The sequence below is a fragment of the Vipera berus genome (assembly GCF_964194415.1).
Source record: "Vipera berus genome assembly, chromosome: 3".
NCBI classification, from domain to species: Eukaryota; Metazoa; Chordata; class Lepidosauria; order Squamata; family Viperidae; genus Vipera; species Vipera berus.
This window is the reverse complement of record NC_138204.1, coordinates 83,947,269-83,972,877: the sequence shown is the minus strand read 5'-3', so window position 1 is coordinate 83,972,877 and position 25,609 is coordinate 83,947,269. Positions and strand designations below refer to the sequence as shown.

The window sequence follows — 25,609 nt, the reverse complement described above, 5'->3', positions numbered from 1 at the left end:
ATCAGCTGGCAGGGACTAGAACAGAGGTCTCCAACCTCTCTCTGTTGGTGGACTGGAGGAAGAGTGGGGGAAGCATTTTACATATGCAAACGGAGCTGCAAGCATGTGCGACACAAATGGGGCGGTGCCAGTGCCAGAGTGACACTCGCTAGCACCGCCCCATTTTTGCTGTGCGGCGGTTTTCACTGCGCAGCGCCCTGCTTTTCACTCTATAACAGAAAGTCAACACAAATCTCAGAAAACTAACCTAGCTTTATTCGAACAGAGATCTTGGAAAAGCAGTCTTAAAAAAAAGAGATAAGCATATGCATGCCTCTTCATTTCACATTGCAGTAAGATTTGACTCTAGTTTTGCCGTGGTTACTTGAATGAAGAATGCTTCTAATGCCGATTACTTTTCTCCATAGGTGTCAGAGATTATTCTCAATTATCAGAGCCTAGGCTTAGGTCTAGAAAACTCAATTTGTATTAAAGACAAGATAACTGAACATTCATTCCAATTTTACATATTTTTTTTAATTGGGAAGGGTTATGATTTCATTCTAAAGTATGTCTACCTTGTAAGCTTATTACAGTCTTAGAAAATTGGTTCCAAGAACTAAGGCAGCCCTTGGACTATGATATGTTTCTAATTTGTACAGATTGCTTTCATTACAAACATACTATCTTTTGTCTGCAGACATCATTTGTTATATTTTATATAATGGCTTTTATTTTTTTATTAAAAAAATATTTTATTTTGGTCATTCTAATAAATTCATCACAAAATTATAATACAGTTGTACATACTTAATCAATAAGCTAATGCTGTATCTGTACATTGTTTTTACAAGAAAAGAATATTATATAGTTTATACAATGAAAAGACAACAGTTCCAAAGGCATATGAAAAAGAAAGTAAATGATATATGCTCTTAAGAGGAAAAGGTTCCAGGTCCTCGGAGTGAGTGTTTTCAATACTCTTTCCTAGTCATAAAATATAAATTCTTGAGCAATGCCTTAATATCCTTTATCATATTAAGATTACACTGTCAGAATTCCCCAACAATTCTGTCAAAGGAGCTACACTTACATGTATCTTACATCTAAAATGAATGTTACTTTTCTTCTGCAAGAAACAAACAACCTAAGCATTTGTCAATAACTAGCAGAAGTTACAAATCACAAAAATCAATCCCACCCAGATCTGTGAAATTAAAAATATATAAACATTGAATTCATTGCCTACCAGAATAATTCCTTTACCATATCTGCCCAGCCAAATTTAACCCTCCTCAGATTTCAATCCCATTATATAGATTGCATGTTGCCATTTCTGAATACACCATAAAATGGTGAAATAATCAAATGCACTTTGAAATTGTTTTAAAAACCTGTCCGAAAAGCCAAATTGTATTTACTCCTTCAATACCAACACTGCGCTGTAAATAATGTTTCTCAGATTTTTGGTTTCCTCTTTAAAGAGTGACCGACTCTAATAGTACTTTAACACCCACACAATACAGTGTCAAGTCTTTTTATTGCTTCATGTTTCTGAAAAAAGGATGCAGCAAAGCATCCTTTGCAGTAATCCTTGTAGCAGGATTTAAGTCCAATAGTTTATCAAGGAGATCATAAGCGCTATTAGGAACTCTGTCCCATCCTTTGGGTTCAGGCTGCTTTTGTATAGTTTTCTTTTCTTTACCACCATCTTCATGACCACTTTGTTTTTGATATTGCACGTGCTTTTTGGATGTCTGAAGGGCGGAATCTGGACCATTGCCTATTCCAACTGGCAAAGCAAATTCCTGAGAAGGGTTGATTTGTACATCACCTGCTGAATTGTCAAAGCTGGTAGTTTTCCCCCTCAGCCTTTCACAGAGTTTCTTTAAATCCTGGGCTGGGATTTCTTTGCTACACAGGATTGATTTACCTAAATGAAAGGCACTTGTTAGAATGTTCTTCAGAATGCAGAGCCATTTTCTGCAACATGGTCTAACATTACAACGTAAGTAAAGGTTCCCCCGCACATGCGTGCTAGTCGTTTCCGACTCACATCTGTTAAGCGAATCACTGCAGTTTTTAAATTAGTCACATGGCTGTTAAGTGAATCTGGCTTCCCCATTGACTTGGCTTGTCAGAAGGTCACAAAAGGGGATCACATGACTCCAGGACACTGCAACCGTCATAAATGGGAGTCAGTTTTCAAGCATTCGAATGTGAATCACGTGACCACGGGGATGCTGCAAGTCATAAGTGTGAAAACTGGTCATAAGTCACTTTTCAATGCTGTTGTAACTTCGAACAGTCAGTAAATGAACTGTTGGGAAGTCGAAGACTATCTGCATATATAAATGGACCGTGGAATAATACATAGATACTATGTATATTATTTCATTTATTTCATTTCAACAGGACTACAAAAAGTGACTTATGACCAGTTTTCACATTTACGACCGTTGCAGCATCCCCATGGTCACGCAATCCAAATTCAGATCCTTGGCAACTTGCATGTATTTATGGAAGTTGCACTGTCCCAGGGTCATGTGGTCACCAGTTGTAACCTTCCCAGCCAGCTCCCAACAAACTTAACAGGAAGCCAGATTCGCTTAACAACTGCATTATTTATTTAACTGCAGCAATTTACTTAACAACCATAGCAAAAAAGGTGATAAAATGGAGCAAAACCCACTTAACAACTGCCTTGCTTAGCAACAGAAACTTTAGGCTCAGTTGTGGTCATTAGTCAAAGGTTATCTATATTCTAATACTGAATAGTGGTGAAGTTGTAATGTGCCCTAAAATTATTCCCCCGCACATGCGTGCTAGTCATTTCCAACTCTAGGGGCCGGTGCTCATCTCCGTTTCAAAGCTGAAGAGCCAGCGCTTGTCCGAGGACGTCTCCGTGGTCATGTGGCCGGCATGACTAGACGCCAAAGGCGCACGGAACGCTGTTACCTTCCCACCATAGTGGTCCCTATTTTTCTACTTGCATTTTTACGTGCTTTCGAACTGCTAGGTTGGCAGAAGCTGGGACGAGCAACAGGCGCGCTCACTCTATTACGCGGCACTTGGGATTCGACCCGCCAAACTGCCGACCTTCTGATCGACAAGCTCAGCGTCCTAACCCACTGCCTCCCTACGTATACTGTACACAGCTAAAAATTTTGTATAGCACCGCAAGGCTATAAAAATTAGCAGCAAGCATACAGAACAGAAGATTGCTAAGACAATTCTTACTGAATTCATTGGGAATATCAGTGTATTGCCCCAATCTGAGCCAGTCTCTCTATACGTACATCCTCATCGAGAAGGAGAGGGAGGGAGAAAAAGAGGGAGAAGGAACACATCCCACATGATTTCCAGATATGTATTTCTGGAAAAAAATAAGTGAAACTGTCAACATTCTGGGTTGATTGTCCTGCGGATGTTGGTCCCACTGTGCATGACTATGAAGATACAGCAGCCAAGAGTCAACTTAGCCAGACCTCAGCTATGCAATTCATGGCTGCACTCACCTCATCAACTGGAAGCTCTTGAAACCCCGTTGCTACAAATGAATGTATTGCCTTTCGCAGCCTAAACAAAGCAGCCTGTTTTATTCTGTACCTGACTTACAAGTCAAAGACGTGTAAGCTTTGTTCTCAGTATGGAATTGTCGACAAACTGTCAAACAGCTGTTTGAAGCACAAAATATCTTTGAGCTATTTTGCACTACCCTACGAAGGAAGAGGCTGTCTGACCGTTATCTGCCGAGCACCTCTGCTATTAAGAGACGCAGAAGACACCACAAGACATAATAACCAAGAAATATAAACAAAGACTTAACTGACACCATCCCCAGTGAGTCTGTAGTTTTTGCTGTTGCTTTGATGGATATGGGGGGGGGGGCGGGTATCTGTAAACTTTTAAATTTGGTGAAAATCTGTTATCCCCAGGTATCTGAAGTGTATTTAAACTGAATACCTGCAGCTCTTCGGAGTGCAGCAAAGGCAGCACTGACACTGTGGCTTTCATTTTATCATTTTCACTGTAATGCCAAAGACATACTATGTTTACTGAATTGCTGATTCTGCCTTAATAGGATTTTGTTGACAGATTTAGAAAGATTTTTCCCCATCGTGATCTTTTATTGTGGCAAGTTGATGTTTAGGGCAAAATATTTTGCACAAATCACTTAGGTAACTACAACTAAGCACTGTAGGTAGAATGGAAAATGAGGAATGTCATCCAGGTGAAGCCATCCTGGGAGTTGAAGCCCTTCTGTTGGCAGTCTCTTTTTGGAGAGCACAGGTAGTCCTTGACATACAACAGTTCCCTCGAAAGTTACAGTGGCACTGAAAAAAAGTGACTTACGACTATTTTCCACACTTATGACCATTGCAGCATCCCCCATGGTCAGCGGATCAAAATCTGGACGCTTGGCAACTGACTCATATTAATGACGGTTGCAGTGTCCTGGGGTCACGTGATTCCCCCCTTTTGTGACCTTCTGACAAGCAAAATCAATGGGGAAGCCAGATTCACTTAACAACCATAGTTACTAACTTAACAACTGCAGTCATTCACCCAACAACTGCGGGCAAGAAAGGTTGCAAAATGGGGCAAAGTTCACTTAACAAATGTTTCACTTAGCAATAGAAATTTTGGGCTCAATTGTGGACGTAAGTTGAGGTCTACCCTGTAGTACTATAGAGAAATGCAGCAAAAAGAGGTCTGGTTACAATTCTGGGAAAGGAGAACGGGAATGAAAGAGGAATACAAATCTGAGGAGGGGCGATTCAGAGCCGGTAACACTGATTAGAATTAACTAGCTACAGATTGGCTTGCAGCCTTTTTATTTCACAAACTGGATGCCTCTGATTTGATTTGTATGTTTGTTTTCTATGGGATTATTTAGAAGTCTGAGATGATTTAAGGAATTTGGCCCTGACGTTTAGATGAATGAATTCCAACGCCGTTTTATCTGAAATTATGTAGAAATCCATGAACATAATCCTAATTATCTACATATATCTACTGCTAAGTTTGTAAGCCGCCCTGAGTCTTCGGAGAAGGGCGGGATATAAATGGAATTAAAATAAAAATAAATAAAAAAAATATAGACAAATAATAATAACATTAGTTACAAACAGGCTCAAAAAAGAATGACAAAACCTGCGTACCAAATGTTTTAGCAGCTTGAATGGTTTCTCTGGAGCCACGAATAGTCATGATCTGTGCCAAAGCTGTTAAATCATCGCTCGCCTTGTAAAATGGATACCGACCACTCAGCAGAGAGAGAAATATAATTCCTGCAGACCACATGTCAATTGCTGTAATTAGAAACAAGACTTTAGTAACAAAGATTAGATTCCCAGTGTTAAAAAAAATCTGAAGAGTCAAAGCATATTATAGAAAGCATTATTTAATATATTTCAACATAAAGACTGCTGTGTTTCTTTGGCTTTTCATATTTTATAATCTTTCCCAAATTAACTTCAGGAAGAACCAAGCAAGGATGAAGGATCTGCAATAATACCTTATAAATACTCAGTGCAATTTATGAAAAGGGTAAAGCAAGCCGTTGTGGAAAGTTCAATGAAGGAATTAGTTCAAAATTGTATGACAGCAAAATGTTTCTGATAAGCCCGAATTTACGTGACTTTTTTTTTCAAGAGGAAACTTGGGTTCGTCACTGTCCCATTACAGTAAATACTAAAAGATATCAAAACATTATTGTTTCAGCAGCAGAAAAGTTTAAAAAAAATCTTGTAGAATTCAGATACACTGACTGAAACAGTATCAATCTGGATGGTTTTCTGAGACAGGTGGAAGTAGTATTCATATTTCCAAAATGCTTAAATTCCACATCTGACAGCTTTATTAAATATTTTTCGTCAGTTTGAAACTTTAAAAATCTGCCTGGAAGAATATTATGTTAATTATGCTTGCTCTAAGACAGCATGCTAATGGATATTACATATTCAGAACAAGGGCTTTTAAAAAAAATAGCACAAAACTAAAATCATTTGAATTTTCTACTTTTTCTCCTTTGTTTAAAATAGAAACATCGTAGTAAATACTTCAGATAAAGATAGTTTCTATCTAAGGTTCTTATTTTAGCTAACAAGTTTTAATAAAAAAAACATTTTAATAGTTTTAATAGTTTATTGGATTTAGTAGCTAGTGTAAGTTTGATTTATTGTACCTGTAGTTTGATTAGGGCACTTTGTTAATACTTCTGGTGCTCTGAATCCAGGAGTGCCTGCCCTTGGGGCAACCTGCTGACGTCTTGGGGTTAAATAGAAAACAAAAAAAGAAAATAATAGCATACAATTTGAACATTCAACAACCAAAGTACTTTCTAGATCAGGCCTGCTCTACTCACTGAGGGCAAAGGGCCATATGGCTACATTAAAAATCTTCATGGGCCACAAAGAGATTATTGGAGTGATGATTGTGTGTCTTGGGAAACAGCGGAAATGCTGGAGCCGCTTGGCAGCATGTCTTTTGTGATTGCTGTAAGTTTACATTTTTTTCAAAAAAAAAAAAAGTCTGCAGACCACACAAGGCTGCTTGGTGGGCAACATGCTACCTGTATACTATACAGGACTGATCTGGGATGTACTTTTATATGGTAATATTAAAGGATGTCTAGCAGGATAAATAGCATGCTGCGATTGCAACTCCAGAATTCTCTGCCAACACAAACACTAATTTGGAAGCCCAAAATCTGAACCAATTACACCCACAGGACACCATGCTTTTCTGATATCTTGCTCTCTAGCTACAACATTTTTAAAATTAAACCATATAATTACTTCTCCTGTTATTGGGAATATATACATACACAGCTTACATCTGTTTATACAGTACTCATGAGTAGAATTGCAAAGGATTTGTTTTGTAGTTGTATCGTTTTGGTTCTAGAGAACCTATCTATTTAAACTTATCCTATAGAACAGACATGTCAAACACAAGGCCCGGGGGCCGGATCCGGCCCACGAAGTGGTTTCATGTGGCCCGTGAAGCCATCCTGGAAACAGTGAGGGAACGGCCCCCACTGCCTTGGCCCTGACCCAGAGACCCTCCTTCTGCCAGAGACCCTCAGATCTGTCCCACTCCTGCCCAGGCCCCCATAGGCACCCTTGATGCGAACGATGTAGAGTTGGCCACGCCCACCCAGTAGGCCATACGCACTCTAGCCACGCCCACCCGGCCCCCTGAGGGAAACCGCAATGCTGATGCGGCCCTCAATGAAATTGAGTTTGACACCCCTGCTATAGAACCTGGATGCTATTTTTCCTACCGCTCTATGTCTACGATTGTTGTTTTGATACTTGTATGGACTATCTAGCTGATACTAAATCAGTTTATACAGGAAGGAGTAACAAGTAGATAATAAATCTTTTCTATGCATTCTATATCTGACATCCTCCCAAATTGACACTGCTATAATGGAAACTGGAAAGGGCTCAAGCCTATGTTGGTTGAGAATTCTTGTACTGAAAGTGTACGCCATTATAACATCATGTGGGTGAACTAAGTGTTTGATATTTTTTTCCTACTGTTACATTTCAAGGTTCTAAATGTAGCATGTGCTTGCTAAATCCATTAATTTATCTACAGTTTTAACGCTGCTTGGCAACAGAGTGAGTCCTTTTACCGCATCAATAATGAATTACCTTGAAAGACAAATGGTGCAGACGCTATCTTTTGCGTAACAGTCACAGGCCAAGTGAGTTGGGGTGCTGCTGGCAGCTTTCTTGCCTAAACCATTATTTACAACTGGAGTTGCCTTCTTCTTCACCGACAGTTTCCTAACTGGAATATCCATTATCCTGGGTTGCTTTGTGAGCAGTAAAATAAAAGCTGCATTTTAATGCAAGGCATATTCAAACACAGGAAGAGGTGTACCGATTTCTTTCATGAGACTTGTAATGGTTAACTGCACTAATGCACAATTATAAATAAAAAAGGGTTAAATATAAAAACTTACTCAAGAAAACATATCAAATTACATGGATTTTTTTTAAAAAAAAACACCATTAGAAATAAAATGCCATCCCTATTCCCTAACTGCTTAGCAGAACTCAACCAGTCCAGGCTTCCAAGTTTTATAAATACAGGTATTCCTTGGTTGATGATGGTAATTGGGACCAGAATTAAGCTACGCAGTTGTAAAGCACAGCATCACATGACTGCATCATTCAGTGACAACAATCGTGACAGTCCTGAATCCCATACGGCCATTAGGTGAAGATTCACCCTGATTCAAGCCATTCCTAGCTTGCTCCCGGCCTGTCTTGAGGCTACGCTGCCCCTTGAACCCCATCCATCCATGTTCCCCTCACCTCTTCCCTTCTGGCTATCCTACAAAGTGCCACTAGGACGAAAGTACTGCCCTGGACCTTTACTAATCAAGGCCAGCCACCATGACCCCCAGTCTATAACTCAGCTCCAGCACCACTAGCACTGCTACCACCGCAAAGTACTGCCACAAACCCCACGCTGCAGCCAGTTCCCCAGTGCAAAGCCTCCCATTGCCCCAACCACTTAGTTGGTTTGCCACAGGGCAATAGGGCTGGCAGAGGTGGTGGAGTACACAGCAGAGATGGGAGGGGGAGACAAGACAGGTGGGAGACGTTAAAGCACCCCTGTGCCACCTAACGCTCAATATTGATCACATGACCAAAGAGAAACTGCAATGGATGTAGTTTTGGGGACTAGACAGAAATACCATTTGTTCAAGACCGCTGTAACTTTGGTCACTGAATGAATGAAAATGAATGAATGGTGGTTGACCAAAGACAAACTCTTCCTCTCAACATGTTCCTCTGTGATAAGAATACTTACTTTAACTGTGGAACGGGCTTGAAATGCTGAGCTTCGCACATTGAAATTTCTCTCCCCAAAAACCGAACGCTGAACAGAATGACAGTCTGGATCCTCCTGTGATGTCAAGAAAGGACAATGAGGATTCTCTCTCTAATGCAGCATTCACAGCAGTGCAGCCTTTAAGTTAATGAGCAAATACTGAAAGAACTGTATTTATCAATTATGCTGTTTTTACTCCAGGGCTAATGACAGAATACATTGTGCTCCATCCTCCGATTTTTCAACAATATCCCTGTGAGACAGGAAATTCGCATGGTTTTGAAACTGGAAGAAGAAACATGAATAAACCTGTGCTTTATTGATGACATTATCCTTAAAGCCAAAAATGTGAAGGATCTGCAAGATCTGGTAACACAAATCAAGGAGCACAGTGAAAAAATAGGGCTAAAATTAAATATAAACCTCAAACTAACAACAGCAGGCAGAACAAACCTTACAATGAACAATGAAGGTACTGAACGATGGGTATCTTTTGCCTTTTAGGATCCACCATCAACAATAAAGGAAGAAGCATCATGAAACACACCACAGCCTAGCATTTGGTACAGCAGTCACAAAGGTCTTGGAAAAAGGTCTTATTCAAATACCACGATGCCTCTATACCTACAAAGATCAAAATTGTACAAGCTATGGCAGTGGTCCCCAACCTTTCTGGCATTCTGGGCTTATGGGGGGAGAGGATAGTTCTAGGCAGGTGGTGGGCGAGAGCACAGCTCCATTTGCACATGCGCCTGCCACCTGCACAAATCGAGCTGTGTGTGCGCTCACCCACTGCTCGCGCAAATGGAGTTGCGTGTGCTCACCTGCCACTTCCGCGGCTCGGTTCTGAACGAGCTACGGCCCAGTATTGGGCTGCAGCTCAGGGAGTTGGGGACCCCTGAGCTAACGGTACTCATGCAACACTCTACGAAAGTTAGACTCTGAAGAGGCAAGACTAAACCAGTATTGATGCCTTTGAGCATTAACATTGAAGACGACTTCTGAAAAACCACAGAGAGCCAACAAAAGAAACAAATCCATAACTGAACAAGTCAACCCAAAGAGGCACAAAAGACCAGGCTCAAATTATCTTACTTTGGATACATTATGTGAAAATCTAGATCTCTGAAGAAAACCCTCATGCTGGGAAAGGCAACGGAAAGAGAAGAAAATGCCAGCAATAATGTAGCTAGACTCAGTTATAGTGGTGAGGAACCAGCTAAGGTCAGATCATCGTGAAAAGTATGCGACCCGATTACATATAATCAACCCATTGATCAATCTTTGAGACACTGAGAAGCTGCTTGGGTCAAAGTCTCCCAGTAAGCTGCTGGGATTGAGGTGGTTCAGAACCTGGGTCTCTCCAGTACCAGTATAACAACCACTACACCATAGGTGAGATAGGAACTTGGCTTCCAAGTCCATATTAGATTGATCATATATTGCCACCCCATATTCATTCAGTGTAATGCTTCGAGTAGTTACAGCTTAATACAAAGAGGTATATAATGGAACAGACGCAGATTTTTTTTTATTCCGTAGTAACCAAACTGGAACCCATTAATACACAATACTCTCATATGAATATTATGTAAGCATAAATATTTCAGAGTAATAAAATCCGGTTTTCTGTGATATCAGATACCGATTTCCACCCCACCCACCCCAATGTTTCATATAAATACAAAAACTCTGAAACAGAATGACATATTATTCTGGTGTTATATCTCCCCCTGTTGGATAAAGTTACTTATTAAATACATCCAGCCAGCAAAATTACGAGAAAAGGAACTAGAACCTTTCTTTTGTGTCCTTGTTTAATCTGCGTTTGTGAAACGGAAGAAAGCCTTTTATTAGCTGTTTTTGTAGCTGACTGATGAATGAGCTGCCTTGATGGTGGGGAAGCAATTTGGCTTCCCACAGTTAGCAAAGGTTTGTTGTAAGCAGAACCTCTTTGCTGGGTCTCGGATGGTATGACTTTGAGAAGTTCCACTTTTGTCTCAGGAGTTCCTTGTGCCAAGCCAAAGTCAACCAATGCATATCTAAAGACAATTAAAAATAGAAACAGTTAATGATAATACTCACTTTTCTTGTAAAATAATCTAACAACTTCTTCCTTCACCCTCCGGGTGAGATTCAAGGTGCTGGTAATGACCTATAAAGCCCTAAATGGCTTGGGTCCGGGATATCTGAGGGAACACCTGCTGCCAGCATCAAGCTCCCTTCGTCCAGTGTGCTCCCACAGGGAGGGTCTTCTCAGGGTGCCGCCGGTAAGATTGCCGGCAGGTAACGCCCAGGGGGAGGGCCTTCTCAGTGGGTGCGCCTGCCCTCTGGAACCAGCTGCCCGTGGAGCTGAGGACTGCCCCCGACCTCCGTTCATTCCACCGGGACCTGAAGACCTGCCCAGGCTGAGAATTTTAATTTTAATTGGGGGTTTTACTCTTTCAGGGACTCTTATAATCTTTTTAATTGTTTTTTAATTTTTGTATTTCTTGTTTTAATTCCCTGTAAACTGCCCTGAGTCCTTCGGGAAAGGGCGGTATACAAATCCAATTAAATTAATTAATTAATTAATAATATTATTCAGATATTGAAAGCACATACCCGTGTTTCCACAAAAATAAGACCGGATCTTATATTAATTTTTATTTCAAAAGACGCATTGGGGCTTATTTTCTGGTTAAGGCTTATATTCAGGGAAATACGGTACTCAATATGTCTGTCTGGCTGACGATCTTAATTGAGGCTTATTTTGGGGGTGGGGTTTATATTACAAGCACCCTGAAAAATCATGCTAGGGCTTATTTTCCGGTTGGGTCTTATTTTCGGGGAAACACTGTATATAAAATTTGTACCATATTACGTTTAATATCCGTATTTAATAACAGAATGAGAATAACCTACTGAAAAACTGTATGCAAAAAACATGTCTGTTAAATGTGGCAAAATTGATTTGGAAATTTACCAGTTTACCAAACTGGCAGGCCACGAGGTTCAATACATCTCCTCCCATCTACCATAAATACTAGATTTTTCTCGACCTTATCGTGACATTCGTGACCCAATTATTTTTTACTAAATACATGATTAATTTACTAGATTTAATATACCATATAAGAACATGGTAGGTTAGACTTACTGTTGCAGTTGCCTGTTGTAGAGAAAATTACTGGGCTTGACATCACGGTGAATGATACCAAAGTGATGAATGCGCTTCAAAGCTTTCAAGAGGTTAAATGTGTAGTTTCTTACTTCGTCAAATGAGAGAGAATCCAAGATGTCCTGTACAAATGTTGTAATAAGTTAAGCGTGCATTAACTTGCAATCAAACTCTCTTAATTCTTTTAATAAAAAGGAATTTAGGACTCACCGAAAATGATTCATGTTCCAGATAAGGCATAACGATTACCACGTGATCATTTTTTCTAAAACAATATTTAACTCCCATGACGTTATCTTGCCCCCTACCAAAAGGGGAAAATAAAGAGAACAATAGCCTTGTTAGCATGTTTCCACTGAGCTTTTCTAAACAAATACTTCATTATTCTTTAAGGAAAACCATTTCACACTAACAGCTTTCCATTGATGAAATCCAGAAAACAAGTTTATCAAAATGGCTGATGTCATTTTTCAAAACTACTTTTGTAATTCTAAGGACATTCAAAATCATGAAGCGAGATCCAAATTTAAGTTACACAATAAAGATGATTTAAAATATTCACATCTATGCGCGCACACACACAAAATATCTTCCATGGGCTAGATATAATGCCCTAAAATATGCCTAGCAAAAAAAATGATGCATTGTGGTGCCATTACTTAAATTGATTTTGCAGCAATTTACACACACACACACACACACACATATATATGGTAAAGGTAAAAGTTCCCCCACAGATGCGTGCTAGTCGTTTCCAACTCTAGGGGCCGGTGCTCATCTCCGTTTCAAAGCCGAAGAGCCAGCGCTTGTCCGAGGACGTCTCCGTGGTCATGTGCCCGGCATATATATATATATATATATATATATATATATATATATATATATATATATATATATATATATATGTAGGTCTAGAGTCTCGGGTTTTTTCCCGCGTTCCTTTCATCTTCAGAAAGTTGTGGCGACGTTTCGACGAAATCCCATCCGTCATCATCAGGCCGGAGTATTCCTCCTGCTGCTTTCAGGAGCAATGCGTGGTCTGTCTGTTCCTTTCCTTCCAACTGCCGGTGGGGCTGTGTTCCGACTGGGTGGAGGCGTGGCTGCTTTCTGATTGGGTGGGGGTGTCTTCCGACTGGGTGGAGGCGTGGTTGTCTTCTGATTGAGTGGAGGCGTGGCTGTCTTCTGATTGGGTGGATGTGTGGTTGTCTTCCGATTGGTTGGAGGCGTGGCTGTCTTCTGATTGGGTGGGGTGTGTTCTGAATGGGTGGGGTTTTTTGTTGTGTCGTAATATCCTGAGTGTTGTGATTTGGTGTCTTGGGGAGTGGGCTGTGTAGTGGCCTCCAGAGCTTTGGCTTGGCTCCGAGTTCGAGGACCCGCCATGCATCTCTGGTATGGGTCAGTCAGGTTCGTGTGTGCGTTCTTCTGCTTGGGTGATAGCACTTTTGCTTGACTTGTTCTATCTTCTGTGTGGGAGAGTTTTTGTTCTGGGTGTGGATGAGTCTTGCTGGGGCTGGTGGCATTTGGGGTTGTTTGTTGGTTTTTTAAATCCTTGTTTGCTGAAATTCGTTTGTCTATCAATGCTGGTTTCCAAATGGCATGTAGGCGGGAGGTGTCGTCTCGCTTGTTCATACTGTCTGGGTGTTTTTCTATTTCAATGGCTTCTCTGATTATTCTGCTATTGAGATGTTCTATTTTGGCGATTGTTTTTGTACCTTCAAAATTGATGTTGTGTCCCGTAGTGTTTATGTGTTGTACTAGTGAAGATGTGCGATCTTTCTTCTGTACTGAGTTCTTATGTTCTTCTACACGTACCTCTATTCTTCTGTTAGTCTGTCCGATGTATGTTGCTGGACAGGAGGCGCATGGGATTTGGTATATGCCCTGGTTTTCCAGTTCTATTTTGTCTTTGGGATTTCTCAGGATGGTTGATATCTTTCTGTCAGTGTTAAATGCGGTTTTGATGTTATGTTTGCGTAGTACTTTACTGATTTTGTCGGTTGTTCCTTTCATGTAGGGCAAGATGGCTCGTCCGTTGTTCTGTTCTTCTTCTTGGATGTTTTTCTGTTTCGGAGTCTGCTGCTGAATTATATTGGTGATTTTGTTTTTTTGGAACTTGTTTGCTGTCAATATGTCTGTCAGGGTGTGTAGTTCTGTTTGTATATGTGTTTCATCTGCAAGGCGTCTGGTTCTTGTTATTAGTGTTTTGGCTACTGAATTTATTTGTGCTGGGTGATGATGTGATTGCGCATTGAGGTAACGGTTGGTGTGTGTTTTCTTTCGGTAGACTGTGTGTCCTAGGGTTCCGTTTTGTTTTTTGTATATAAGTACATCCAGGAAAGGTAACTGGTTGTTTGTTTCAATCTCCATGGTGAATTTTATTTTGGGATGTAGGCTATTCAGGTGTGTTAGGAAGTTTTCTAGCTCCTTTCTTCCGTGGGGCCAGATCACGAAGGTGTCATCCACATATCTGAGCCACAGTTTTGGTTTGTTTGTAGTCTTTTCTAGAGCGTTTCAAATTCTTCCATGAAAAGGTTGGCGATAACTGGTGATAGAGGGGATCCCATTGGTGCGCCTTCTATTTGTTTGTATCTCTGGCCTCTGTGTATGAAGTATGTGTTTGATAAGCAGTGTTCTGCTAGTTCTATAATATGGTTAGGTGGTTGGTATTTGCTTCTTATTGTTGATAAAGCTTCTTGGACTGGCACCTGGGTGAATAGTGATACCACATCGAAGCTGACTAGCAAGTCTTTTTGGTCTGGAGGCCACTACACAGCCCACTCCCCAAGACACCAAATCACAACACTCAGGATATTACGACACAACAAAAAACCCCACCCATTCAGAACACACCCCACCCAATCAGAAGACAGCCACGCCTCCAACCAATCGGAAGACAACCACACATCCACCCAATCAGAAGACAGCCACGCCTCCACTCAATCAGAAGACAACCACGCCTCCACCCAGTCGGAAGACACCCCCACCCAATCAGAAAGCAGCCACGCCTCCACCCAGTCGGAACACAGCCCCACCGGCAGTTGGAAGGAAAGGAACAGACAGACCACGCATTGCTCCTGAAAGCAGCAGGAGGAATACTCCGGCCTGATGATGACGGATGGGATTTCGTCGAAACGTCGCCACAACTTTCTAAAGATGAAAGGAACGCGGGAAGAAACCCGAGACTCTAGACCTACACATACAGACACCCGCGAGAATCTACGAAAATATATATATATATATATATATATATATATATATATATATATATATATATATATATATATATATATATATATATATATATATATATATATATATATATCGGAAGGTCGGCAGTTTGGCGGGTCGAATCCCGAGTGCCGCGTAACAGAGTGAGCGCCTGTTACTCGTCCCAGCTTCTGCCAACCTAGCAGTTCGAAAGCACGTAAAAATGCAAGTAGAAAAATAGGGACCACTACGGTGGGAAGGTAAAAGCGTTCCATGCGCCTTTGGCGTCCAGTCATGCCGGCCACATGACCACAGAGACGTCCTCAGACAAGCGCTGGCTCTTCTGCTTTGAAACAGAGAAACGACTAGCACGCATGTGCGGGGGAATAATTTTAGGGCACATTACAACTTCACCACTATTTAGTATTAGAATATAGATAACCTTTGACTAATGACCACAATTGAGCCTAAAGTTTCTGTTGCTAAGCAAGGCAGTTGTTAAGTGGGTTTTGCTCCATTTTATCACCTTTTTTTGCTATGGTTGTTAAGTAAATTGCTGCAGTTAAATAAATAATGCAGTTGTTAAGCGAATCTGGCTTCCTGTTAGTTTGTTGGGAGCTGGCTGGAAAGGTTACAACTGGTGACCACAGGACCCTGGGACAGTGCAACTTCCATAAATACATGCAAGTTGCCAAGGATCTGAATTTGGATTGCATGACCATGGGGATGCTGCAATGGTCGTAAATGTGAAAACTGGTCATAAGTCACTTTTTGTAGTCCTGTTGAAATGAAATAAATGAAATAATATATATAGTATCTATGTATTATTCCACGGTCCATTTATATATACAGATAGTCCTCGACTTCCCAACAGTTCATTTACTGACTGTTCGAAGTTACAACAGCATTGAAAAGTGACATGACCAGTTTTCACACTTATGACTTGCAGCATCCCCGTGGTCACGTGATTCACATTCGAATGCTTGAAAACTGACTCCCATTTATGACGGTTGCAGTGTCCTGGAGTCATGTGATCCCCTTTTGTGACCTTCTGACAAGCCAAGTCAATGGGGAAGCCAGATTCACTTAACAGCCATGTGACTAATTTAAAAACTGCAGTGATTTGCTTAACAGATGTGGAAAGAAAAGTTGTAAATTAAGAACGCACTTAACAAATTTCTCACTTAGCAACATAAATTTTGGCCTCAGCTGTGGCCGTAAGTTGAGGACTACCTGTAAATATAAATATATTATATATTACACACACACAAACACACACACCTCTGTGTGTGTGAGAGAGAGAGAGAGACAATGGAATGTTAAATGGCAGTAACAAAGGTGGTAGAAGTGAGTTTCTTTTCCTCTATAAAAAGCATAAATCAAAGTAATTTAAATGCCAAGAAGTCCATTGCGAGTCTTGTGGAAATGTAAGATCTTTGTATACGTCTACGTCCATACATACCCGGCTATTATAAGACACTGAAGTTCAGCAGCAATTCGTACAGGATGACTGGTAGGAATCAAGTGTTTCAAAGCTACTTTTTCTTCATGGCCTCCTCGTACCTGGCCTATTGCCAAGTAAACAGAACTAAATGTTCCTACAAAAAATAATATAGATATATTACATAGCAAAAATTTAGTAGTTTCCAGTTGTGAATAGTAGTCAATTTTGTTTTTCTATAAACTTTTTCTTTCTGTAAACCACCAGATCCCCATCCAAAGCTTTTTGGATCTTTGCATAAGTATTTTAAACTTTATTGTGTTTTTTTTAAAGTACTGTGCAATTGCAAGAACATGAGCCCTGTCATTGTGATACATAGTTCAGATGAACTTTTAAGAAGGAAGCTTATATTCACTGTGCTGCAGCTGTACACTTGGATTTTTAAAAATAGCTGGTGATCCTCAAAAAATTGTTGCTTGTTCTTTGTTTTTTGAGCTTCTCCAAACTTATGGATTTATATGTCTTCAAAGTATGGGAATAGAGAATATATTCTATACTGCCCAGAAAAGGGCATATTAGATTTTTATTTTTTGACAAAAGATTTAATCACATTGGCTTTTTGTATCAAAAATAAACAAAAGAGAGAAGATCAGCCCAACACCATATCCACCAAATTCATTCCCTCTGAGGTTTTGAAAAGAAATCACCCACCTTAATTCATTTGTCTTCCCAAAATAAAGGTAGATTATCAATTGCAGATACTTATAATACCTTTACAGATTTACAACTATACCTCTATAGGAATCTTACCATTTTGCAAAGTTTAAAGTTCCGAATACACTTTTAATACTCTAATTCAGACAAGATTGGTTACTAATTTAAACAATTTCCATTTTTTAAAATCTGCTCTGAGTTAGTGTATTGAAAAAATAGTTACTTGGAATAATATTTTTGTTTTCTTTTTCCTTTAATGACATTTTCCCCCTTCTTTAAAATCCTTCCACCTAATTTGAAGCTGTTTCAGCCACACAACCTGTGCCTGTGATACTATTGTAGAGCTACTTCCTTGTTCTTCAAAGAGGTTTCTAACCTATCAGAGTTAAGAAAAAAGCACTACTAAAGAAAATGAATGGACAAGTCCTAAGCAAGTTACTATTGACTTGCCATACTCCTGAATAATGTCAAAATAATGGCAAGCATGAAGTTGGATATCTCCCAACTATGTATACAGAGTCCACTTATGACCACAAATGGGATCAGGATATCCATTGTAAGCAAGGCGGTTTTTAAGTGAGTTGCACCCAATGTTTTGCCAACCTTTCCCCCCCACCCACCACCACCACGGTAAAACAATCACTGCAGTTATTAAGTGAATCACATGATCATCAAGTGAATCCCCATTGACTCTGCTTGTTAGAAGCCATCTGGGAAGGTTGCAAATGGCGATCACGTGACCTGAGATGCTACATGCCAGTCACCGAGTGCTTGAATTTTGATCATGTGTCCATGGGGATGTTGCAATGGTTTTAAGTCTGAGGACAGTTGTAAGTCACTCTTTTCAGTGCTGCTGTAAGTTTGAATAGTCAGTAACCAAACCACTGTAAGATGAGGACTACCTGTATTGTTCCAGAGCACAGATCAGCCTTACAATGGTCACCTACAAACCTAATTATAGCTTTGAAATGGGAAATCTGCTACTGGCTAGTTCCACTTCAATTGCAGGAGGAACTCACAGAGGTACATACTTTTCTTCTCCATAAAGGGAAGTTCTTGAATAAGGTCCTCCACTTAAAAGCATAATAAAGCCTGTTTATCACAGTCATTAAGTTATGATAGTCATAAAGCATGTTACTCGTGAGACTGACCTGATTTTATTATCTTTTTTTGCGAGTCGTTAAGCTAATGCCATGGTCATTAAACAAGCCAGTGGGTTTGTTATATGGGAGTTTCCATGAAAACTGAAAGTTTTCACCAAAAGTGTCATAAAATGAGGTCATACGATCACAGAATGGGGCAAACTGCTGTAAATGCAGGCTATTATGCACCCTAAGCAACTGGTCATAAGTCAAGGGCTACTAGCATCTTGAATAACCAGTTTCTATCTTAGCCTTTTTAAAGACTTTTGGTGGCAGTGGGGATTATGGGGAATACTCAGTCTTGCAGGCTTCCATCTATAACCTGAAGAAACATTGTTTATTGTTTAGTAATGCTATATCTAAGAGCCAAGAGACCTACTGCAATTGCAAGTAAAATGTAAAGCAGTTCCCAGAGGAAAATGTCTAGATAGATTCTCAATCATCCAGGCCATGGTTGTACCAAAGGTGCCTCTTCAAAAGCAATTGGACTTGTTTTTCCTAGAAGACGTTTCACTTCTCATCAAAGAAGCTTCTTCAGCTTCTTGAATGAGACGTAAAACAGCCTTTGAAAAAGCACCTTTGGTATTCCCAGAGGAAAATGAAGACAGAAGAAGAATCCGAACTATGACACAAGAAAAAAATTGAGTTAACTCTTTCCTACCTACTATTCATTGTAGGATGGAAATGATAAGAGAACCTATCTACCAGGCAAACTAACAATATGTAGGGGTGGTTAAGAAGCTTACTTGTAGAGCAACACGGCCAAATTAAATTCTCCCTGTATTCCAAAGCACTGATTAAGTCTTTTTTCCCTGTTGTTTAAATTTTTAAAATTAGACACATTGTCTATAAGGTTTCAGATAATCCAGTCTGTAGTTTAACCAAGCAGGCAAAAATACTAAACTCTGAAATAATGTATATAAAAAGGGCTCTAGAAAATTTGGATATATGATCTATAGTCCTCTTAACTTTGATTTTCAAAAAGCTTTAAATCATATTCACCTTCACCAATTTTCCCTTTGATTCTGAACACATTTGAAAGCTGAGGTACTGCTTGATAAAGCTTTTCAATATCTGTAAGTGCTCCTATGGAGAAAATTTTAAAATAAGTCATTTTAGAAACTGAAATCATTATCCCTTACTTTTACATAATGTTTGCAATGTAATGAATAGTGACATTTAAAGCACCAAGTGCTGTCCTTTAAAGAGAGCTAGGAAATCTGTAGCCCAAATGCAGCTGCTTAGCATTTCAAAATTAAAAAAAAACCAACTTACATAATAAATAGTAATCAAAATAAAAAAAAATTAAAACCTCTACGTAATAAACAGTAATAAGACAAATGACACTAAACATCACCTCCAGTTTACAACATGCTGAAAGCTGATACTGAAGTATGGCTAACACCCCTCAAATTTTTATTGAGATATTTTATATGGCCATCTTAAACAGATAACTGGATTGTGAACTATCAATTTACAAAAAAAGGCCCAGTATTAAAAAAACTATGACCAAAGTTAAAAATAATGCAATTCAGAAAAGAAAAATTGAGGCACACAAAAGCAATTCCACAAAATAAACGAACACATATTTAACTCCACTAATGTCTGGTGATAGAGAGTTGCAGCCCAAAGCATTTCACACTCAACTTTTCCCCACCACACTAGAACCAACCTTGGATAAATGGAGAATCACTACAAAATAGTTCCTTGTATTCAACTCCCTCCAAAGATGGCCCAACAGAATACCATGATTGATGGTACTGAAAGCCACTCAAGAGATCAAGGAGGGCGAGGCAGGATCAATCCTACACATCTTGAGCCCTACACATATCTTCCACAAGTGTAACTAACGCTATCTTGATGCTATAGTATGTCTGAAATCTGACTGAAAAGTCCCAAATAATCAGTAATTATTATTTTCAGATAAAATCACAAAAGTGGACTATAACCCAAAACTTTCCAGGAAGCTTGAGGAAATTAAATTCAATTCAGAAAAATTAAAGTTGTGGCTTTTCATGTTTCTATCACTAGATGGCACAGCAGTGATGTTGTATTTATTTTCTGTATATGTGTAATGGAACCCGAGTTGGTAGCTATATTAAACAACTATCAAGCAGGAAGAAAAGGAAAAGAGATTGAATAGCTAAGATGCTGTGTTTGGAGTCATAGTTTAAGCCTTTCCTGGACTGTTTTATCAGAAGTTTCAACTCTTGCTATTGATGCCATTACTGTCCTGGCAGTTTTTTCCTGCCTGGAGTTGCAAAGTAGTAACAACTTCTACATAAACATATAATCGGTTACTTACCAGCCCTTCTACAGTTCCAAGAAGTTTCATGTATTCTAGTTATATTTATAACTAGTTATATTTATAAATAAATTCCATATATTAAGCCTAAGCCAAATAAACATCTCATGACTTAGACTATGGCTTAGACTGATGTGCAAATCCAGCTTCTGTATTTTTAATCAATTATTTACGGAAAGCAAGTTGTTCTGAAATGTTAAATAAACCAGTAAATTAAAAATTATGTTATTCTTGAAATATTCAACTGTATTCTTCTAAACCCCAGACCAGTTTTCGATCTCTGTAAAATTTATATCAATTCCTGGTATGTCTATGGAGATTCTCAATCACCCAGGTCACGGTTGTCACAAAGGTGCTTTTCAAAAAGCAACTGGACTTGGGGTTTTTAAAAACATTTTGCTTCTCGTCCAAAAAGCTTCTTCAAGTTCTGAACTGAATGGTGGGGAATACAGGTAGTCCTTGAGGTACGAACCTAATGGAGCCTGCCCATTAGGCTCGTAAGTCAAAAAATTTGTCAAATGGCTCAGATTCAATTTTAGAAATTTTTAAAATAAATTCATTAATAGAATCAAATGGATTGAATCCCGAGTGCCACGTAACAGAGTGAGTGCCTGTTACTCGTCCCAGCTTCTGCCAACCTAGCAGTTCGAAAGCACGTAAAAATGCAAGTAAAAAAATAGGGACCACTACGGTGGGAAGGTAACAGCGTTCCGTGCGCCTTTGGCGTCTAGTCATACCGGCCACATGACCACGGAGACGTCCTCGGACAAGCGCTGGCTCTTAGGCTTTGAAACGGAGATGAGCACCGGCCCCTAGAGTCGGAAACGACTAGCACGCATGTGCGGGGGAACCTTTACCTTTTACCTTACAGAAGGTCAGCTTGCAACAGTAACAGAGATGGAAGAGACCTTGAGGTCATCTAGTCTAACCCACTGCTCTCACAAGAGAGTATTTCTGATAAATGCCTATCCAATTTCTTCTTAAATGTTTTCAGTGATGGGGCACCTACAACTTCTAGAGGCAATTTAAATTTAAAACCTACAAACTACATTAACATATGCAAATCTCCAAAATAAAAGCACTTTTTAGAATGCTTTGTGCTTTTCCAAAGCATTATAGAGTAACAACAACAACAAAATTAAAAACTTAACAGAAGCAATTCTAGCACTCCAGTCCAGGCAGCAGCAGATCCTCCACCAGCACCCAAAAACCAAAAACTAACTGGTGCAGGTTGCAAAAATCACCAGCTCTTGTTTGGCCATGTGACCAGGGACAAAAAAAATTACAAATTTAAAAAAAAAACCTGCTGGCTTCAGGAAATTGCATTTGTAACCCAGACAGCCCAGGCAAGTCACAGTGTTAAAAATGGCTGCCATTGCAACAGTGACTGAATCCAAGCCACATGGCTACAGAAGCCTCTTTTTGGTCATAGTTTTGAATTCCTAATGTAAGTATCCTTTCTGAATGTGAAAAGGATGTGAAAACTCACTAAATGAACTTTCCTACCTGGGGGATTACCTTAGGAGTGTCAAACTCAATTTCATTGAGGGCCGCATCAGCATTGCGGTTGCCCTCAGGGGGCCGGGTGGGTATGGCCAGGGTGGGCGTGGCCTACTGGGTGGGCGTGGCTTTCAAATGCAGATATACTGCTGAATCTTATCCTGATAGGTTTGTTCTATGCTGTGCTATGCCTTTCTGAAGTGATGTGTTGATTCCCCAAGGTCCAGATCTGCACATCTCACTGCACTGTATTGCATATACTACATTGCTCAGCTTGTGTTTGGGTGTTTTATCTTTGGGGTGGACAAGCTTCTGCCTTACGTGTATTCTTGGGTTTAAAGTGTGCATGTATGTTGTGTTAGTTGAAAATCCTCCTATACTCCCTTCACAGGAATTCCACCTACTCATTGGTATAGGTATGTGAATGACACTTGGGTTAAGATTAAAACATAGGAAGCAGAAGCTATCACCAAACATATCAACTCTCAGGTACCTTAAGTTCACATGGGAAGATATTAAGGAAAATAGTCTGGCTTTCCTGGACTAAGTCGTAACATTAAGGAAGACAGAAATCTGAAGACTGAAGCATACAGAAGACCCACACACAGAGATCAGTGTTACATTTTGATTCTCACCACATACTGGTGAGCACAAAATGGGAGTGATCAGAATTCTACCTCACCAGGCTGAAGGTTTGCCTACCAGCAAAGGGGGAACAGAAAAAGAACTAAAACACATCAAGGAACCCTTCAGAACTTAGGCCTTCATCAAATCTAGAAAAAGATCCAGCAGAAGCTCCTCCATAACAAAGAGGAGAACTGCAAACGAAGCAACACTGTCATTCCATATTTTACAGGAATATCTGAAAACCTCAGGAGTATTTTCAACCAACAAAACATACATGACAATGAAGTCAGAACTGAAGAAGCTTCTTGGAGAAGAAGCGAAACATTTTCAAGGAAAAAACTAAGAAAGTCCAACTGCCTTTTGAAAAGCATCTTTGGGTACTATGAAAATTGAAGAATCATTTGTGGAGTGTTAAAAAGCTAATCAAGATTCCAAAAGGAGAAGCATAAATTTTCAGGAAAATGATAATGAGAAGTTTTTAGACTACTGTTAAATATACATACCTTTCTTGTTGCTCTCATGTTTTTTAAATGAGTTTTCGGCATTCAAGGGAGGTTGTTCATCTAGATGAATTGCCTCCATGACCAACTATTTGAAAGGAAACAAATAATACAGAATGAAATATTTTCAAAGTAATGTCTGAGGCTTCCTAAGAGTAAACAGAATCACTTAAACAAGCTTCTTCTTGTTTCCCCTAAATAAGTCTGGGAAATGGGTGTGCATATGTGGAGCCTATACTAAACACAGGCCAGGGGACTTTTTTGTTGTTTTTATTTTTATCCCACCTTTATTACTTTTTAATTCAATGAGGCGAACATACCTAATACTCCTTCCTCCTATTTTCCCCAGAAAACAACCTCATGAGGTAAGTTGGGCTGAGAGAATGACTGGCCCAAAGGCACCCAACCTTTTACTCCAAAAGCAAGACTCGAACTCAGTCTCCTGGTTTCTAGTCTTGTGCCTTCACCACTACACCAAACATGTTCCCTTTGTGTAATATAATTTGATCCTGGATACTTGGAAGTCCTTAGGTGTCTAGTGAGGCTGTTCAGCAGTGGTGTAGCTTTATTTAAAACCGAACTGCGCTATAAAGAAAGAAAATTAATACATTGGACCATGTTTTAGTACACAACAAAATCAAGAGTGCTGCATAAAAACAAAAAATCTTCTGGTAATGCAAAATTCCCGATTTGATTAACTGCATCAGCTTTTTCCATCTAGACTAGTATACCGAACAAACATCTCCCAGAATACCCAGCCACACACGTTCCCTACAACAAAGACCTCTCGATTTTTGGTGTAAAACACAACGAAATACTCTACGATGGGAGAATGAAGCCATGTCCCAGCCAGGAAGCCCCAGACCCCAATTACAGGCCCCGCAGAATTCATTTTTTCAGCCTCGAGGAAAGGATGTCATTCTTTTAACTCCTTACTGGGCTGTTTCCTTCCTTGTTCTTCTCGCCCTCTAAAACACGCGCGACTCCTCGGCTTAGTGGCGTGAAAGTGGGCTCTCCAACTGTAACGATCCAGCCGATTTCCCCTGCAGGATCCCGCATCTCCCGTGGCGTGTTTTTTTTTTTACCGTGTACAACAACCACCGGCGGCGACACGCGAGCCGCCCTTTCCGAGAACTTCCAATTCCCCCATTTGTACCTAGCGCCAAGCGCGTGGTTGGCAGCTGAAAAGGCGAAAAGAGGCCGGCCCGTGAGGACGAGACCTGGGGTGGGGGGGAAGGGGGGAAAAGAGAGGATACACGTGACAAGGGGCAGATGCTGGCTGGCTGAACTGGTGCTGTCACTCAGACGACGTCTTGGGGAGAGGCGGGAAGTTACTCTACACGCAAGAGGGCGAAAGAGGAGAGGAGGGATAGAAGCCGCGTCCCTTTCCTTCCGCTGGGTTAAGGGCGGGAAAGGGGAGGAGGCTGGTTTCTGTTTTGTTTTGTTTTTGTCTCAGTATTTTAAAACCTGACCTCTGCCGGCAATGACAGAAGAAACGTATTGAGGGAGAGGGGGGGGGGACAGGTTTGTTTTTTTTAATGCTAAAGTGTTGAGACATTTAAAGCAACTTTCTTGGATTGGGTTGGGTTTAGTGGGCAGAGCGAAGGCAGGTGGGAGGCTTGATCTTATTATTCTTAGAATTCCTGGAAGCTAAATCACCTACATTCAATTGAAAAGGTCTTGGTATTTAAAAAAAAAGGATGGGTCTGGAAGTAGTGTGCTCATTTCTAGAGAGTTCACACATGAGTTGTTTAACATGCTAAGCTTGTAAGCCGCCCTGAGTCTTCGGAGAAGGGCGGGATATAAATGGAATTAAAATAAATAAATAAATAAATAAATATACTTCAGTGGCTAAGTTCACCTTGTTTTACACATCGTGCTTGCTTGTTTCCAATCTTAATATATGAATGAGTGCAGTATTTTCCAAACTTGGCAGCTTTTAAGATGTCTGGACTTCAACTCCCAGCATTCCCCAGCCAGTATTCTGGCTGGGGAATGCTGGGAGTTGAAGTCCAGACATCTTAAAAGCTGCCAAGTTTGGAAAACACAGGCTTGGTGCAGTGTGCAAATGTACTCCCTGGGACTGGGATAGAAGATGGCAGCATTTACCTTGTTAAAACATGCAATGTGTGACCCCTTCCCCACAAATTTTGGGTTAGGTGCTTCCTTGCCGGT

At 40.1% G+C, this 25,609-nt stretch overlaps 1 protein-coding gene across 1 annotated transcript; it reads right to left on the bottom strand.

The window, feature by feature from the left end:
• Window positions 1–271: 271 nt before the first annotated feature.
• CDC7 (cell division cycle 7) lies at window positions 272–24,620 on the bottom strand. Its single transcript, XM_081326090.1, has 12 exons — window positions 24,371–24,620; window positions 23,438–23,522; window positions 19,505–19,588; window positions 16,668–16,803; window positions 12,209–12,302; window positions 11,978–12,120; window positions 10,637–10,880; window positions 8,818–8,913; window positions 7,647–7,810; window positions 6,170–6,252; window positions 5,145–5,294; window positions 272–1,912 (listed from the first exon to the last, which is right to left on the bottom strand). The coding sequence occupies exons 1-12, from the start codon at window positions 24,491–24,493 to the stop codon at window positions 1,518–1,520; spliced, it is 1,797 nt and encodes a 598-aa protein (XP_081182216.1). The 5' UTR covers window positions 24,494–24,620; the 3' UTR covers window positions 272–1,517.
• Between the last annotated feature and the right edge of the window lie 989 nt (window positions 24,621–25,609).

What these genes read in the sequence shown, in the direction of transcription:
- CDC7 (XM_081326090.1), bottom strand. Translation starts at nt 24,493, where the DNA reads ATGCGGGATCCTGCAGGGGAAATCGGCTGGATCGTTACAGTTGGAGAG. An exon ending in ACAAGGAAGGAAACAGCCCA is followed by an intron (nt 23,523 to 24,370) that starts GTAAGGAGTTAA and finishes CCTTTCAAATAG; the next exon opens with TTGGTCATGGAGGCAATTCA. An exon ending in GTGCCCTAATCAAACTACAG is followed by an intron (nt 5,295 to 6,169) that starts GTACAATAAATC and finishes TTCTAATTACAG; the next exon opens with CAATTGACATGTGGTCTGCA.